Source organism: Bos indicus x Bos taurus, chromosome 28 (assembly GCF_003369695.1).
Source record: "Bos indicus x Bos taurus breed Angus x Brahman F1 hybrid chromosome 28, Bos_hybrid_MaternalHap_v2.0, whole genome shotgun sequence".
NCBI classification, from domain to species: Eukaryota; Metazoa; Chordata; class Mammalia; order Artiodactyla; family Bovidae; genus Bos; species Bos indicus x Bos taurus.
Genome location: NC_040103.1, coordinates 24,002,644 through 24,018,775, shown reverse-complemented (window position 1 = coordinate 24,018,775; position 16,132 = coordinate 24,002,644). Strand labels below are relative to the sequence as shown.

At 37.2% G+C, this 16,132-nt stretch overlaps 1 protein-coding gene across 3 annotated transcripts in view; it reads left to right on the top strand.

Annotated features, from left to right (window-relative positions):
* Positions 1 to 16,132, top strand: part of CTNNA3 (catenin alpha 3) — a 1,910,358-nt gene that overhangs the window by 131,455 nt on the left and 1,762,771 nt on the right. For all 3 annotated transcript variants that reach the window (XM_027530426.1, XM_027530429.1, XM_027530428.1), the window contains exon 4: positions 13,379 to 13,545. In XM_027530426.1, the coding sequence (XP_027386227.1) occupies positions 13,379 to 13,545 (167 nt within the window). The remainder of the gene's footprint in view (positions 1 to 13,378; positions 13,546 to 16,132) is intronic.

Below are 16,132 nucleotides of genomic sequence, written 5' to 3'. Positions count from 1 at the left end.
GGCTCATTTTTAGTATAGGTCTGTTGATTGAGTCTCACACAGTTGCTTTTGCCTAAATCACACCAATTCTACATTGACTATGGCTTCCTATTTTGATGTCTTTATGGAAGAGAACTTAGTGACATTTGAGAAGCTACCTAACTGCCAAAGCCTTGATGTTTTATAATATTCTCCCTTCCTTTGCCCCAACTTTTACCATTTTTCCCCTCACATTCAATTTGATAACAGTTGTAGGAACCCACCTTTATTGTCTCCAAGGATTTGAATTAATTTTCAAAGAAATGACAAACCTTTTGTACTATTACTGGATAAGTTTACATACTTAATAAAATTACAGTTATAATTATAACTCACATGAAAATATTGGGGAAGAAACTATAGACTCTTGGCATGCCTTAATTTAGTAGGATCAGGAAGTCTTCAATAAACTTGAGATACTCCTTTGGTATTGAGCAGGAAAGAGGGGGATCATTAGTGTTGCTGAGAGGAAATAAAGAGTTGATTCATCTAAAGAGATGGTTAAGAGAAGGGCTTTTAAGAGAGCTTCTGCTATATCTCAAGTATGATGTTAGGAGATATTTCCATCAGTTTTATAGACTAGCTGCCATCATATTTTATGTTTTAGACAAATTTATAATTTTATGGAATTAACTCTGTCAATATATTTCCCAACTCAGTTTGATTGTTCTCAGTGGTGCAGGGATTGGTGGCAGGTTGCCTATGTCTTTCCACTTTAGTTATTTCAATACGCTGTCCTGTTGTTGCCTTTATGTGGCCGCTGCTATTCTCTAATGCATGGCTGCTGTTGGTCTTTAAGGTGGAAATTCTACTCTCTTTGAATTTCCTTGTTGGAGGGACTGGGACAATGCTCAATCCAGGACTAATTTTTCCCCACTATTGAGGTAAGACCCTTCTATGTACTCTATCCAATATTCCATGAGTTATGAAATTCTTCATTCTGAAAGTGAGAAAAAGCAGTATTTCCAGCTCTGTGTAAGTGTTAAGTACTATTACTTAAAATCCTTTTGGATGGTTCTTTCTTCCTGCAGTGAGGGAGGCCTGGGTTTGATCTCTGGGTCAGGAAGATCCCTTGGAGAAGGAAATGGCAACCAACTCCAGTATTCTTGCCTGGAGAATCCCATGGATAAAGGAGTTACAGTCCATAGGGTTGCAAAGAGTTGGACATGACTGAGCAACTTCCCTAGCTTTGGGTAGTTTCCTCCAATGTATGTGTTGATCAGTATCCAGCTGAATGTTCAAGAATTAAGATCTTCTGAGTTCTCTCTGTGTGTAGCTATCTTCTTTCCTGCATAAACATACATTAGTGGTCACAGTCTCCCTGGAGATTCAGCTTTGTCTTTTCTGCTCAGAATATTCTCCAGTCTCTTAGTTTCCCTTTCCTATCTGTGGCCTGGGAAGCCTCTCAAGGCACTAAGCTAGGGCTATCAAAGGGTTCTTCCTATTTTGTTTACCGTTTCTATCCTTTATTGCCTAGTGCTCTTCACAACTATTTTTCATATATTTTGTCTGTTTTTTGTTTTCTTAGGTGAGAAGGAAATCTGGTCTTTGTTTCTCTGCCTTGATTGGAACTAAAATGTAAATTTTAATAAGACTTTATTGAGAGTTTAAAAATAATGCAAGGGAAATAAAATGCATATACTTACAAAGGCAACCATAGGCAGCTATATTCTGATTCCATAGGTCCTGCTGATGTCCTTGTAGCTCCCAAGCCCAAGTCCACACAACGCTAGCTTTTCAGCTCTTTCGTCTGCTATGATAGTGAAGGTGAAAGTGTCCAACTCTTTGTGATCCCATGGACTATATATAGCCTGCCAGGCTCCTCTGTCAATGGGATTCTCCAGGTAAGAATACTGGAGTGGGAAGCCATTCCGTCCTCCAGGGAATCTTCCCAACCTGGGAACTGAACTAGGTCTCCTGTATTTCATGCAGTTTCTTTACTGTCTAAGCCATTAGGGAAGCCCCTGCTATGATAAGCATTTTTGCTCCTTGCAGTCAAACTGGCTAAAACATCTTAAAGGAGGATCTTTGCTTATTTTTAAATATCTGTGTAAGTTTAGTACCTTGTTGAAGTAATTTTCCCCTCTTCTCTCCCCCCCTTTCCCCCCACCCCCAGCCACAATTGATCTGCTTCAAAGTTAAATTTAAGCTTCTACCTCTTAGGAGCTTTAACATGCAAAGTGACTGTTTCCCAATGAAAAACAAATAAAACCAAACCCCTAGTGCACACTTTGAGCCTGTGAACTCCATTTTACCAGAGTATGTTATTATGTATTGAATCAATTAACATGTACTAGTGCATGTTATATGTGTTTGGTATATTAAAACACAAATGGAAGGGTGGCCAAAGGCATAACTAGAAACCTTAATTGAGTCACAAATAATGTTAATTATAAAAGTTGGAGGTGTTTTCTTTGATTTTCACATTTATAATAAATATGATCATTTTTAGAAAGTGAAGTTAAACTTTTGAATGTAGTAAAGGAACTTGATATTTAAAAGAAACATGTACATATCTTTTATAAAGTGAAGAATAATTTGTAATGTGTCTATCTGTCCCAGAAGTGTTCTTTTTTTTACCTTTTGAAGTTTACTCATAGGATCATAGAAAACCTTTCCTATTAAATTTTTGTATATGTAGAAGTTTTCCTATATTACATTTGTATAGGTATAAGATGTACCTATATAATTTTTCTAAAGTTTATACCTTAGTATTAATTCAAGCAGGCATTTCATAATGGATTTTTCTGAAGATTAAAAGGAGCATATTTGATAGGAAAGGAACAAAATGATCCCAGTAGAAAGGAAACTTTCTGAATCTAGTTCTTGTGATATTTTTATGACATTTAGTAAATTGCTTTTATATACAGAGTGGAATTTCTTGAAGGAAAAAATGTTTTTTATTTTTATGTTTTTTGAAAGTAAAATTTCCAATTAACTTCAAGGTAAAAGTGTTATAAGAAAGATTGGGAATTATTTCAGAAGAATAGACTCCTCACATATAGACTTTATAAAGCACAGATGCTAATATTCTAGATAGAAGGGAAATTTGTTATACTTTTTAAATGTTTAATTAGGAAAATATCTATTTTCTCTGAACACAAGTCAGTTTGACTGGGAATGAGCTAAATTCTATAAGTTGTCTATCTTTGTCAATAGCTGGAACATACTGCTCTTACCTAGAGTATTTAGTTACATGTCCTCTGACACCTCACACAGAGGTAGGTCCTTTTCCTCTGTGCCTCTTAGTACTTTGTACAGCAGCTACCTGAGCCCTGCTTAGATTGTATCCGTGTTTGTTGACTCTCAGTGATGAACTTGGGCTGCAAAATGCTCTAGATCTCAGATGCCTATGATGGATCTGTGTTATATAGATAACAACAAAAACTTGTCAAAGGAAAGTTGAATAATGTTTATTCATGTATTCATTCAACAATACACATTCAATGTATAGAATTATGCAAGAGAGTAAGTGCTATTCTAGACCCTGTGAATATTGTAGTGACCAGGACCAGTATTTCTCTTACTCTCACAGAGTCCTTATTGTTGTTGTTTTGTGATTTCCCAGGCAAGAATACTGGAGTGGGTTGCCATTTCCTTCTCCAGGGGATTCCGACCCAGGGATTGAACCCCACATCTCCTGCATTGGGCAAGGAGATTATTTACCACTGAGCCATTTGGGAAGCCCACAAACTCACGTGCTATACTACACTCTGAATATTGTGATGACAGGACCAGTACACCTCTTACACTCACAGTCTTCTGATTCAGAAGAAAAGACAGGCTTTGATACAGGTTATTGCAATAAGTGAAGGCTTCCCAGGTGGTGCTAGTGGTGAAGAACCCACATACCAATGCAGAAGATATAACAGATGCAGGTTCAATCCCTGGATCAGGAAGATCCCCTGGAGAAGAGCACAGCAATCCACTTCAGTATTCTTGCCTGGAGAATCCCATGGACAGAGAAGCCTGGTGGGCTACAGGCCATAGGGTCGCAAAGAGTTGGACACGACTGAAATGACTTAGTATGCACTCACACAATAAGTGATGATAAGGATTATGATAGGAAGCATAGAACCCTACCATAAGACCTGCTTTAGTAATAGGGGGCTAAGGCTTCCTGCAGAAAGTAATGTTTATGTTGAAAGCAGAACTATGGACTGAAAGCAGCTAGAAAAGATTGGCAGTATTACAGGAGGGAAGGTAGTAAGTCCAGTAATAAGAAAGTTTACTTACTACATCTTTATTAATGTATTTCAGGAGTAACTTTTTTTTTTTTCCAGGAATAACCCAACAGTGCTACTTGGCTGGGTCTTCATATTGCCTTAACAGAGACAAAGACTGTAATTGTTTAATGTTTAAATGACCTTTTTCTGAGTATGTCTCTTCAGCCAGTTGTTCAACATCTTAACATCTTTAGAGTCAAGAACATATAATTCTTTTTGAATATATATTTAGTTTTAGTATGTGAAGTCAAAGACAATGTTCTATAAAGGCTATCATAACTTTACAATTCAGACACATGACAAGAAAAGATAATCTTCTTTTGTGGGAATTCATTTGCTCTCTTAATTTCAGAGGTCACTTTAATTTTCCAGTCCTACTAGCAATTCTGACTTGCAGAGAAACACATAAAAAAAAACCATTTACTGGTTTAAAAATTTACTGTCTCTACTAGAAATTTCCTGAGAAAATAACAGCTACCATTTGTTGAGCACTTTTCATGTTCAGATACTGTGTTAAATGTATATTATAAAATATATTTCATTTAAACATCCTAGAAACACTGTGAGACAATTAATATTTTAATCCAGTTCCTATTGATAAGGACACTGAAAATATTTAACAGTCCACAGTCTCAGAACTAGAAGTGGCAGATAAGAATTTGATCTCAGAATTGTCTGACTTCATAGCCTGAGTTCCTAACTTGGTGTTGCTTCAGTTCAGTTCAGTTCAGTCACTCAGTCATGTCTGACTCTTTGTAACCCCATGCACTGAAGCACACCAGGCTTCCCTGTCCATCACCAATTCCTGGAGCTTGCTCAAACTCATGTCCACCAAGTTGGTGATGCCATCCAACCATCTCATCCTCTGTCATTTCCTTCTCTTTTCTTCAATCTTTCCCAGCATCAGGATCTTTTCCAATGAGTTACTTCTTCGCAACCAGTGGCCAAAGTATCGGAGATTCAGCTTCAGCATCAGCCCTTCCAGTGAATATTCAGGACTGATTTCCTTTAGGATGGATTGGCTTGACCTCCTTGCAGTCCAAGGGACTCTCAAGAGTCTTCTCCAACACCACAGTTCAAAAGCATCAATTCTTTGGTGCTCAGCTTTCTTTATAGTCTACCTCTCACATCCATACATGACCAATGGAAAAACCATAGCTTTGACTAGATGGACCTTTGTTGTCAGAGTAAATGTCTCTGCTTTTTAATAAGCTGTCTAGGTTGGTCGTAACTGTTCTTCTGAAGAACAAGCATCTTTTGATTTCATGGCTGCAGTCACCATTTGCCATGATTTTGGAGCCCCCCAAATTAAAGTCTGTCACTGTTTCCATTGTTTCCCCGTCTATTTGCCATGAAGTAATGGGACCAGATGCCATGATCTTAGTTTTCTGAATGTTGAGCTTTAGGCCAACTTTTTCACTCTCCTCTTTCACTTTCATCAAGAGGCTCTTTCTTTCTTCTTCGCTTTCTGCCATGAGGGTGGTGTCATCTGCGTGTCTGAGATTATTGATATTTCTCTGGGCAGTCTTGATTCCAGCATGTGCTTCATCCAGTCCAACAGTTTGCATGATGTAACTGCATTTAAGTTAAATTAGCAGGGTGACAATATACAGCCTTGATGTACTCCTTTCCTATTTGGAACCAGTCTGTTGTTCCATGCCCAGTTCTAACTGTTGCTTATTGAACTGCATACAGGTTTCTCAGGAGGTAGGTAAGGTGGTCTGGTATTCCCATCTCTTGAAGAATTTTCCACAGTTTGTTGTGATCCACACAGTCAAAGGCTTTGGCATAGTCAATAAAGCAGAAGTAGATGTTTTTCTGGAACTCTCTTGCTTTTTCAATTACCCAACAGATGTTGACAATTTGATCTCTGGTTCCTCTGCCTTTTTTAAATCCAGCTTGAACATCTGGAAGTTCACGGTTCACATACTGTTGAAGCCTGACTTGAAGAATTTTGAGCATTAGTTTGCTAGCGTGTGAGATGAGTGCAATTGTGCAGTAGTTTGAACGTTCTTTGGCATTGCCTTTCTTTGAGATTGGAATGAAAACTAACCTTTTCCAGTCCTGTGGCCACTGCTGAGTTTCCAAATTTGCTGACGTATTGATTGCAGCACTTTCATAGTATCGTCTTTTACAATTTGAAATAGCTCAACTCGAATTCCATCACCTCCACTAGCTTTGTTCGTAGTGATGCTTTCTAAGGCCCACTTGACTTTATATTCCAGGATGTCTGGCTCTAGGTGAGTGATCACACTATCTTGATTATCTGGGTCATGAAGATCTTTTTTATATAGTTCTTCTGTGTATTCTTGCCACCTCTTTTTAATATCTTCTGCTTCTGTTAGGTCCATACCATTTCTGTCCTTTATTGAGACCATCTTTACATGAAATGTTCCCTTGATATCTCTGATTTTCTTGAAGAGATCTCTAGTCTTTCCCATTCTATTGTTTTCTGCTATTTATTTTCATTGATCACTGAAGAAGGCTTTCTTATTTCTCCTTGATATTCTTTGGAACTCTGCATTCAGGCGCCTGTATCTTTACTTTTCTCCTTTCCCTTTAGCTTCTCTTCTTTTCTCAGCTATTTCTTAGGCCTCCTCAGACAACCATTTTGCCTTTTTGCATTTCTTTTTCTTGGGGCTGGCCTTGTTCCCTGTCTCCTGTACAATGTCATGAACCTCCATCCATAGTTCTTCAGGCACTCTGTCTGTCAAATCTCATCCCTTGAATCTACATGCCACTTCCACCATATAATCATAAGGGATTTGATTTAGATCATACCTGAATGGTCTAGTGGTTTTCCCTACTTTCTTCAATTTAAGTCTGAATTTGGCAATAAGGAGTTCATGATCTGAGCCACAGTCAGCTCCGGTCTTGTTTTTGCTGACTGTATAGAGCTTCTCCATCTTTGGCTGCAAAGAATATGATCAATCTGATTTCGGTATGACCATCTAGTGATGTCCACGTGTAGAGTCTTCTCTTGTGTTTTTGGAAGAGGGTGTTTGCTATGACCAGTGTGTTCTCTTGGCAAATCTCAGTTAGCCTTTGCCCTGCTTCATTTTGTACTCCAAGGCCTAGTTTGCCTGTTACTCCAGGTAGCTCTTAACTTCCTACTTTTGCATTCCAGTCCCCTATAAGGAAAGGGACATCTTTTTGGGTGTTAGTGCTAGAAGTCTCGTAGGTCTTCATAGACCTGTTCAGCTTCAGCTTCTTCAGCATTACTGCTTGGGGCATAGAATTGTATTACTGTTGGAGAGGGAGAGGGGGGGATGATTTGGAAGAATGGCATTGAAACACGTATAATATCATATAAGAAACGAATTGCCAGTCCAGGTTCGATGCAGGATACAGGATGCTTGGGGCTGGTGCACTGGGATGACCCAGAGGGATGGTACAGGGAGGGAGGTGGGAGGGGGGTTCAGGATGGGGAACACATGTATACCCGTGGCGGATTCATGTTGATGTATGGCAAAACCAATACAGTATTGTAAAGTAACTAGCTTCCAATTAAAATAAATAAATTTAAATTAAAAAAAAAAAGAATTGTATTACTGTGATATTGAGTGGTTTGTCTTGGAAACGAACAGAGATCATCCAGTAGTTTTTGAGATTGCATCCAAGTACTGCATTTTGGATGCTTTTGTTGACTATGTTGGTTACTCCATTTCTTCTAAGGGATATAATGTAGATATAATGCCCACAGTAGTAGATATAATGGTCATATTTTGGAGTTCTCGCAGGAGAAGATGAGCACACACTCTTATACTCTGCCATCTTGTTACTTATCATGGTATTGCTTAGGAAGGAGAACCAAATGGAATGTATTAACATATTAAGACAGTCTCAGACCTTTCACAGGTTTTATCCATATTAAGAAATATTATTCTTGTTATTTTCAATAATAATTTATTGCATTTTTTTTTATGCTGAAGATTGTGAATAAATAGGAACAAAAGAGTCATGAAGTAAAGTAGATGAGACAGGCCCTTTCATATGTTGGTGAATTGGCTGTGTTTAGAGAATTTTTTGTATTCAATACTTAAAATTCATTTACCTCTTGACTCAGCAATTCTAATTTTAAGAATTTATGCTACAGCTAAATTTGTCCATACATGCAAAGATACATGTTATGGGCATTCTTTGTAGTATTGTTTGGAATAGAAAAAAGTTGGAAATAATTTGTGTGTTCAGTAGGGGCCTCATACATAAAGACAGACAAACAGATCCATAGAAGAGAATCAAGAGCCCAGAAATAACCCAAACATTTATAGTCAACTAATATTTATGAAGAGAGATGAGAATACTCAAAGGGGAAAAGACAGTCTCTTCAATAAATTATTGTTGTTGTTCAGTTGCTAAGTCATGTCCAACTCTTTGCAACCCCATGAACTGCAGCATGCCAGGCTTTCCTGTCCTTCATTATCTCCCTGAGTCTGCCCAAATTCATGTCCATTGAATCAGTGATTCCATCCAACCATCTCATCTTCTGTCATCCCCTTCTCTTCTTGCTCTCAATCTTTCCCCAGATCAGGATCTTTTCCAGTGAGTTGGCTCTTTGCATCAGGTGGCCAAAGTTTGGAGGTTCAGCTTGAGCACCAGTCCTTCCAATGAATATTTAGGGTTGACTTCTTTTAGGATTGACTGGTTTGATCTCTTTGCAGTCCAAGGGACTCTCAAGAGTCTTCTCCAGCACCACACTTGAAAAGCATCAATTCTTCCATGCTCAGCCTTCTTCATGGTCCAACTCTCACATTCTACATAACTACTGAAAAAATCATAGCTTTGACTATACGGACCTTTGTCAGCAAAGTGATGTCTCTCTTCAATAGATAGTGCTGGGATAATTGAATTTCATATGTAAAAGAATGAAACTGGGCTCCTATCTTACATCAATCAGAAAAATTAACTCAAAATGGATTAAATATTTAAAATAAGGTCTGAAACCATTAAATTCCTAGGAAAATAACATAAGAATAAATCTTCTTGTGATGGACCTTGGTAGTGATTTTTTTGGATATGACACCTGAAGCATAAGAAACAAAATGAAAAATAAACAAGTGGAACTAGATCAAAGTAAAAAATTTTCTTACAGTGAATGAAATCATCAACAAAGTAAAAAGACAACTTATGGAATGGAGAAAAATATTTGCAAACCATACATCTGATAAGAGCTTAATGGTGTGAGTGTGGAGAAAAGGGAATCCTTGTGTACTATTGGTGGGATTTTAAATTGGTACAGCCACTATGGAAAACAGTATGAAGGACTCTCAAAAATTTAAAAATAGAACTATGGTGTGATTCAGCAATTCCACTTCTGTTAATATATGTAAAGCAAACAAAAACATGAAATCAAAAAGTTATCTGTATCCCCACATTCTTAGAGGCATTATTTACAATAGTCAAGGCATGGAAACAGCCTAAATGTCCACTGATGAATGAATGGATAAAGAAGATGTGGCATATACACAATGCACTATTATTCATCCACAAAAAAATGAGGAAATCCTACCATATGAAACAATATTGGTAGACCCTGAAGGCATTATTCTAAGTGAAATAAGTCAGACAAAGGCAGACAAATACTTTATGATTTCACTTACTTGTGAAATCTAAAAGGCAAAAATAAGACCAAACTCATAACAAAAGAGATCAGACTTGCAGTTATCAGAGGTTGAGTGTGGTGGGAGGGGGAGTTAGATAAATACGGTTAAAAGGTACACATTAACCATTATAAATGAGTACGAGGGATGTAATGTACAACATTATGACATTGTTAATACTGCTGTATTATATAAAGGAGAACTGATAAGAGAGTAAATCCTGAATTCTCATCACAAAGAACATTTTTCCCGTTTTCTTCCTTCTTTTCCTTTATTTATATGAGATGATGAATGTTACTATCAGATGAACTTAATCTGATAGTATTTTTTATGATATATGTAAATCAAACCATCATATTCTATGTCTTAAACTTATACAGTGATACATGCCAATTATTTCTCAACAAAACTGGAAAGAGCCTTACTAACAAAATGGAAGACCTGGAAAAGAAGTTATAATATATCAATTAAATGTAATTTTATTCAAGCATTAAAAAGAATGACAAAACAGCTAATCAAGTCTTAGTAAGTTCCAAACACTGCTCTTATTTAATCTTCATAAAAATTGTACTTACTATTATCAGCTACATTTACAGTGAGTGACCAGACCACCATGGTTATCCAGGTCATAAGACCTTTTTTATACAATTCTTCTGTGTATTCTTGCCACCTCTTCTTAATCTCTTCTGCTTCTGTTAAGTCCTTATCATTTCTGCCCTTCATTGTGCCCGTCTTTGCGTGAAATGTTCTCGTGGTACCTCCGATTTTCTGCCACCAAATTTGGTAAACTCAGCAGTAGCCATAGAACTGGAAAAGGTCAGTTTTCATTATAATCCCAAAGAAAGGTAAGCCAAACAATGTTCAAACAACCTCATAATTGTGCTCATTTCACATGCTATTAAGGTTATGGTCAAAATCCTTCAATCCAGGCTTCAATAGTATGTGAACCAGATGTACCAGCTGGATTGAGAAAAGGCAGAGAAACCAGAGATCTAATTGCCAAAATCTGTTGGATCATAGGAAAAAACAACAGAATTCCAGAAAAACATCTACTTCTTCATTGATTCTGCTAAAGTCTTTGACTATGTGGATCACAGCAAACTGTGAAAAGTTTTCCAAGAGATGAGAATACCAGATCACCATACCTGCCTCCTGAGAAACCTGTATGCAGGTTAAGAAGCAACAGTTAGAACTGGCCATGGAACAGCGGACTGGTTCAAAGTTGGGAAAGGAGTACATAAAGACTGTATATTGTCACCTTGCTTATTTAACTTATATGCAGTGAAATGCCAGACTGGATGAAGCACAAGCTGGAATCAAGATCACTGGGAGACATATCAATAACTTCAGATATTCAGATGACAGCACCCTAATGTCCAAAAGGGAAGAGGAACTAAAGAGCCTCTTGATGAAGGTTAAAGAGGAGGGTGAAAAACCTGGCTTAAAACTCAACATTAAAAAGCTAAGATCATGGCATGCAGTCCCATCACTTCATGGCAAATAGATGGGGAAAAATGGAAACAGTGATAGATTCTGTTTTTTTGGGCTCCAAAATCAGTGTGGACAGTGACTGCAGCCATGAAAATAAAATATGCTTGCTCCCTGGAAGGAAAGCTACGACAAACCTAGACAGTGTATTAAAAAGCAGAGACATCACTCTGCTGACAGAAGTCCGTCTAGTCAAAGCTCTGGTTTTCCAGGGGTCACGTATGGATGTGAGAGTTGGACCATTAAGGAGGCTGAGTGCCTAAGAATTGAGGTTTTTGAAGTGTGTTGCTGGGGAAGATTCCTGAGAGTCCCTGGAGATCAAACCAGTCAATCCTAAAGGAAATCAGTCCTGAATATTCACTGGATGGACTGATGCTGAAGCTGAAACTCCAATACTTTGGCCACCTGATATGAAGAGCTGACTCATTGGAAAATGACCCTGAAGCTGGGAAAATTGAGGGCAGGAGAAGGGGGTGACAGAGGATGAGATTGTTGGATGGCATCACTGATTCAATGGATGTGAGTTTGAGCAAACTCTGGGAAGTAGCGAAGGACAGGGAAGCCTGACTTGCTACTGTCCATGGGGTTGCAAAGAGTTGGACGTGTCTGAGTGACTGAACAAAAACCACTTATAGTGGAAAAAAATGAGCTAAGTGACTTGTGCCCACATTGTTAAGTTTTGTGCTCTGTTGCCTCTTGATCATCTGTATCCCGATATGTAAAGAAAATAAATTGATAAGTGAAAAGAATGTAGAAAGTTTTAATAGCATAATGGTGGTGGTGGTTTAGTCACTAAGTTGTGTCCAACTCACAACGCATGGTAGCCTGCCAGGCTCCTCTGTCCATGGGAATTCCCCAGGCAAGAATACTGGAGCGAGTTGCTATTTCCTTCTCTAGGGGACCTTCCTGACCCAGGGACTGAATCTGGGTCTCCTGCATTGCAGGCAGGTTTTCTACTGACTGAGCTACAGGGAAGTCTATAGTATAATACTATTTATGAAAAGAATCTGAATCTATATCTTCTATATGTTTCCTTTATAACATATAATATCTATGTTTTCCTATGATATAAATCTTTTAAATAATATGAATATATATGACTGAATATACTAATAAAATATATTGTGTATATATGTATATATATGCCCACACATAAAACATACATTCATAGAAAAATTTCTGGATAGATATAAGAACTTAATGGTTATTTTGAGGATTTTTATGGAAACAAACAAAAAATTCACTCTATATTCTTTAGTATGGTGAATTATTTAAAAGTAGCAAGTCATATCGTTTTCATAATAAAAATGTTTAAATTTAAAAATTTAAAAAATAGTTGATGTGCTGTCTTTAGCAATTATGTTAATGGAGTGGAGTAAAGAGGAACTTTTCATTTTGTACCTTTCTGAACTGTGAACTTCTTAAAATAAATGGATACATGTTACTTTTATAAAGAACATATTTTAAATGAAGAAACCTTAAAAATAGTGAGTATATTTCTCTAACAAGTACTGTGAAATATTATTTCCGTGACTAAGTTTAGGATATAGTTTATTTAGTATGTTGACAATTTAGAATAAATCTACCTATGTTAAACTTTTATCAGAGAACTGCTGTCTTACTATCTTAAAGGCTAGTTCTTTTCTAACATCCATTGAGTTGGAAAGTAACTCAGTGAAGATTTATCTTATTTTTATAAACAAAATTGTTTCCGATTGAAGTCTTAGTAATGAAACCTTTCACAGAAAATGAGATTCAGCAAATGCAGAAGTTGACAGCAATTTTATTAGATGTTGCTAGTCAATTGAACACAATTTTCATGCAGAAAAATGGTACCATGATTCTTAAACTCCAGAACATTTATCAAAAACAAGTATCAATTTGAAAGTGCATTCTTTCTTAAGAGACAATGTTCTAGTGTCAAGTGACAGTATTTTAATATTATGCTTAGTCATGGAATGTACTTGGAATTAGGTTGGATGATAAATGTTGCAACGGGCATAAGTGAAGCTTAAAATATAATATATCTGGGGTTGTGTGTTTCAGGTGAAGCTCTGAAAGTATCAGCTGAAAGATTTGCAGATGACCCCTGCTATCTCCCGAAAAGGGAAGCTGTGGTTCAGGCTGCCCGTGCCTTGTTGGCTGCAGTTACCAGACTCCTTGTCCTCGCAGATATGATTGATGTCATGTGTCTCTTGCAGCACGTGTCAGCTGTAAGTAAAAGATGACTTAGTTTACCTTGGCATTGTTCTCACTTATAATTCCATTTTCTGAACCCAGCATCAATCTGAGCACATCTGTCCTCTCATTTCTTAATGTCACCATTCAGAAGTTGACTTGATTAGGTTGTAAAACTAATACATACTTCACAAGAATGAAGCCAGAAGTTAGTTTTAAAGCCAGTGGGAGACTGAAAAACAGAAGAAGGCTTATTGATAAGGAAATGGCTAGAAAATTTCTAGGCTTTTGACCATTTAAGTTATTATGCCCTATATACATATGTAAATAAATACATAATAACATAATTATAAAGATAATACAGAAAATAAATCTGTGAATATAAATTATTTGAGAGAGAAAAACCTTGAAGCTTAAGGCATGTGGAAATTTGTCCTAATTATGAATGAAAACTCCTTTTGCCAGCTCCTCTTGATCCAAGGTAAACAGTACATGTTTCCAGGTAGTCTATGTTGTCTGTAGCAATGCATTATGAAAATGTATAAATGTATTTATTTAATAAGAGTAAAGAATATATTTAAACTAGTAGATAAAAAGGCAGAAAGATATCTCATTTGCTTTATTTTGCTAGACAAAACCATTTAGCCATGAGTTAGTAGAAGGACAATTTTTTTTAGCCTTTATCACTTTCTTAATTTATTTAGTTTGACCGTCCTTAATAGTGTCGAGATGAAAAGGTTGCAAAGAACACTTTGGAGTCTCTTCTTTTCCTCTCACTTTAAATAGGACCCTGGCTCTTCTGTTCATAAATATATATGCATGTTCATAAAGGTGCTTGGTGACTATTGTAACTTTGTTAAGCAAATGCCTTGCTGATTGACCTTCGTATCAAAATAATTTTCTCTAATTGCTAAGCTAAATCTTTTCTTTTTTTTTTTTTTGCATTATTCTCTTACTTACTCTCTGGAGAAGGGAATGGCAACCCACTCCAGTATTCTTGCCTGGAGAATCCCATGAACAGAGGAGCCTGGAAGGCTACAGTCCATAGGGTAGCAAAGAATCGGACATGACTGAGCGACTATTATACTTACTAATGTTTATTTTAACCCTAAAGTAGGGTTAAAAGGGAAGAGTTTGTCTTAACCCTTTCATTTATACTTTCATATTCCTTTTCTTTTGATAGTTTATTAGTACAAAAAGTCAATTTGGCACCTTTTTTGTTATTAAGTAGCTTTTCAGGAAAGGGATTAGTTCTCATCCCCAGCCACTGTCTACCAGATTTATAGGTGAGATATTTGAACAATATTTTTTGTTACTTGACTGATGGTTTCCTGGACACCTTAAACAAATCTCTGATATTTTTGAGATTCATATTTTAATATGTGAATATTTGTTGTTGTTCACTTCAGTTAAGTCGGGTCTAATGCTTTGTGACCCCATGGACTGCATGACGTGAGGCTCCTCTGTCTTCTGGTGTTTCCTGGAGCTTGCTCAAATTCATGTTCGTTGAATCTGTGATACTATCTAACCATATCATCCTCTGCTGACCACTTCTTTTGCCTTCAGTCTTCCCCAGCATCACAGTCTTTCCCAGAGAGTCAGTTCTTCGCATCAGGTGGTCAAAGTTTTGGAGTTTCAGCTTCAGCATCAGTCCTTCCAATGAATATTCAGGATTGATGTCCTTTAGGATTGACTGGTTTGATCTCTTTGCAGTCCAAGGGACTCTCAAGAGTCTTCTCCAGGACCATAATTTGAAAGCATCAGTTCTTTGGTGATAGCTTTCTTAATTGTCCAACTTTCACATCCATACAAGGCTACTGGAAAAACCATAGGTCGGACTATATGGACATTTGTCAGCAAAGTGATGTCTCTGCTTTTTAATATGCTGTCTAGGTTTGTCATTGCTTTTTTTCCAAGGAGCAAGTGTCTTTTAATTTCATGGCGGCAGTCACTGTCTGCAGTGATTTTGGAGCCCAAGAAGGTAAAATATGTCACTGCTTCCACTTTTCCCTCTTCTATTTGCCATGAAGTGATGAGACCAGATGCCATGATCTTAGTTTTTTGAATGGTGAGTTTCAAGTCAACTTTTTCCACTCTTCTTTTTCACCCTCATCAAGAGGCTCTTTAGTTCCTCTTCACTTTCTGCCATTAGAGTTGGTATCATCTGAATATCTGAGGTTGTTGATATTTCTCCCAGCAGTCTTGATTCCATATTGTGATTCATTGAGCCTGGCATTTTCCATGATGTACTCTGCATGTAATTTAAACAAGCAAAGTGACCATATATAGCCTTGACTACTCCTTTCCCAATTTTAAATCAGTCCATTGTTCCATGTTTGGTTCTAATTGTTACTTCTTGACCTGCATAAAGGAGGCAGGTAAGGTAGTCTGGTACTTCTATGTCTTTGAGAATTTTCCACAGCTTGTTGTGATCCACACAGTCAAAGGCTTTAGCATGGTCAATGAAGCAGAAGCTGATGTTTTTCTGGAAGTGTCTTGCTTTCTCCATGATCCAACAGATGTTTGCCATTTGATCTCTGGTTCCTCTGCCTCTTCTAAACTCTAATACATCTGGAAGTTCTTGGTTCACATACTGTTGAAGCCTAACTTGAAAGATTTTGA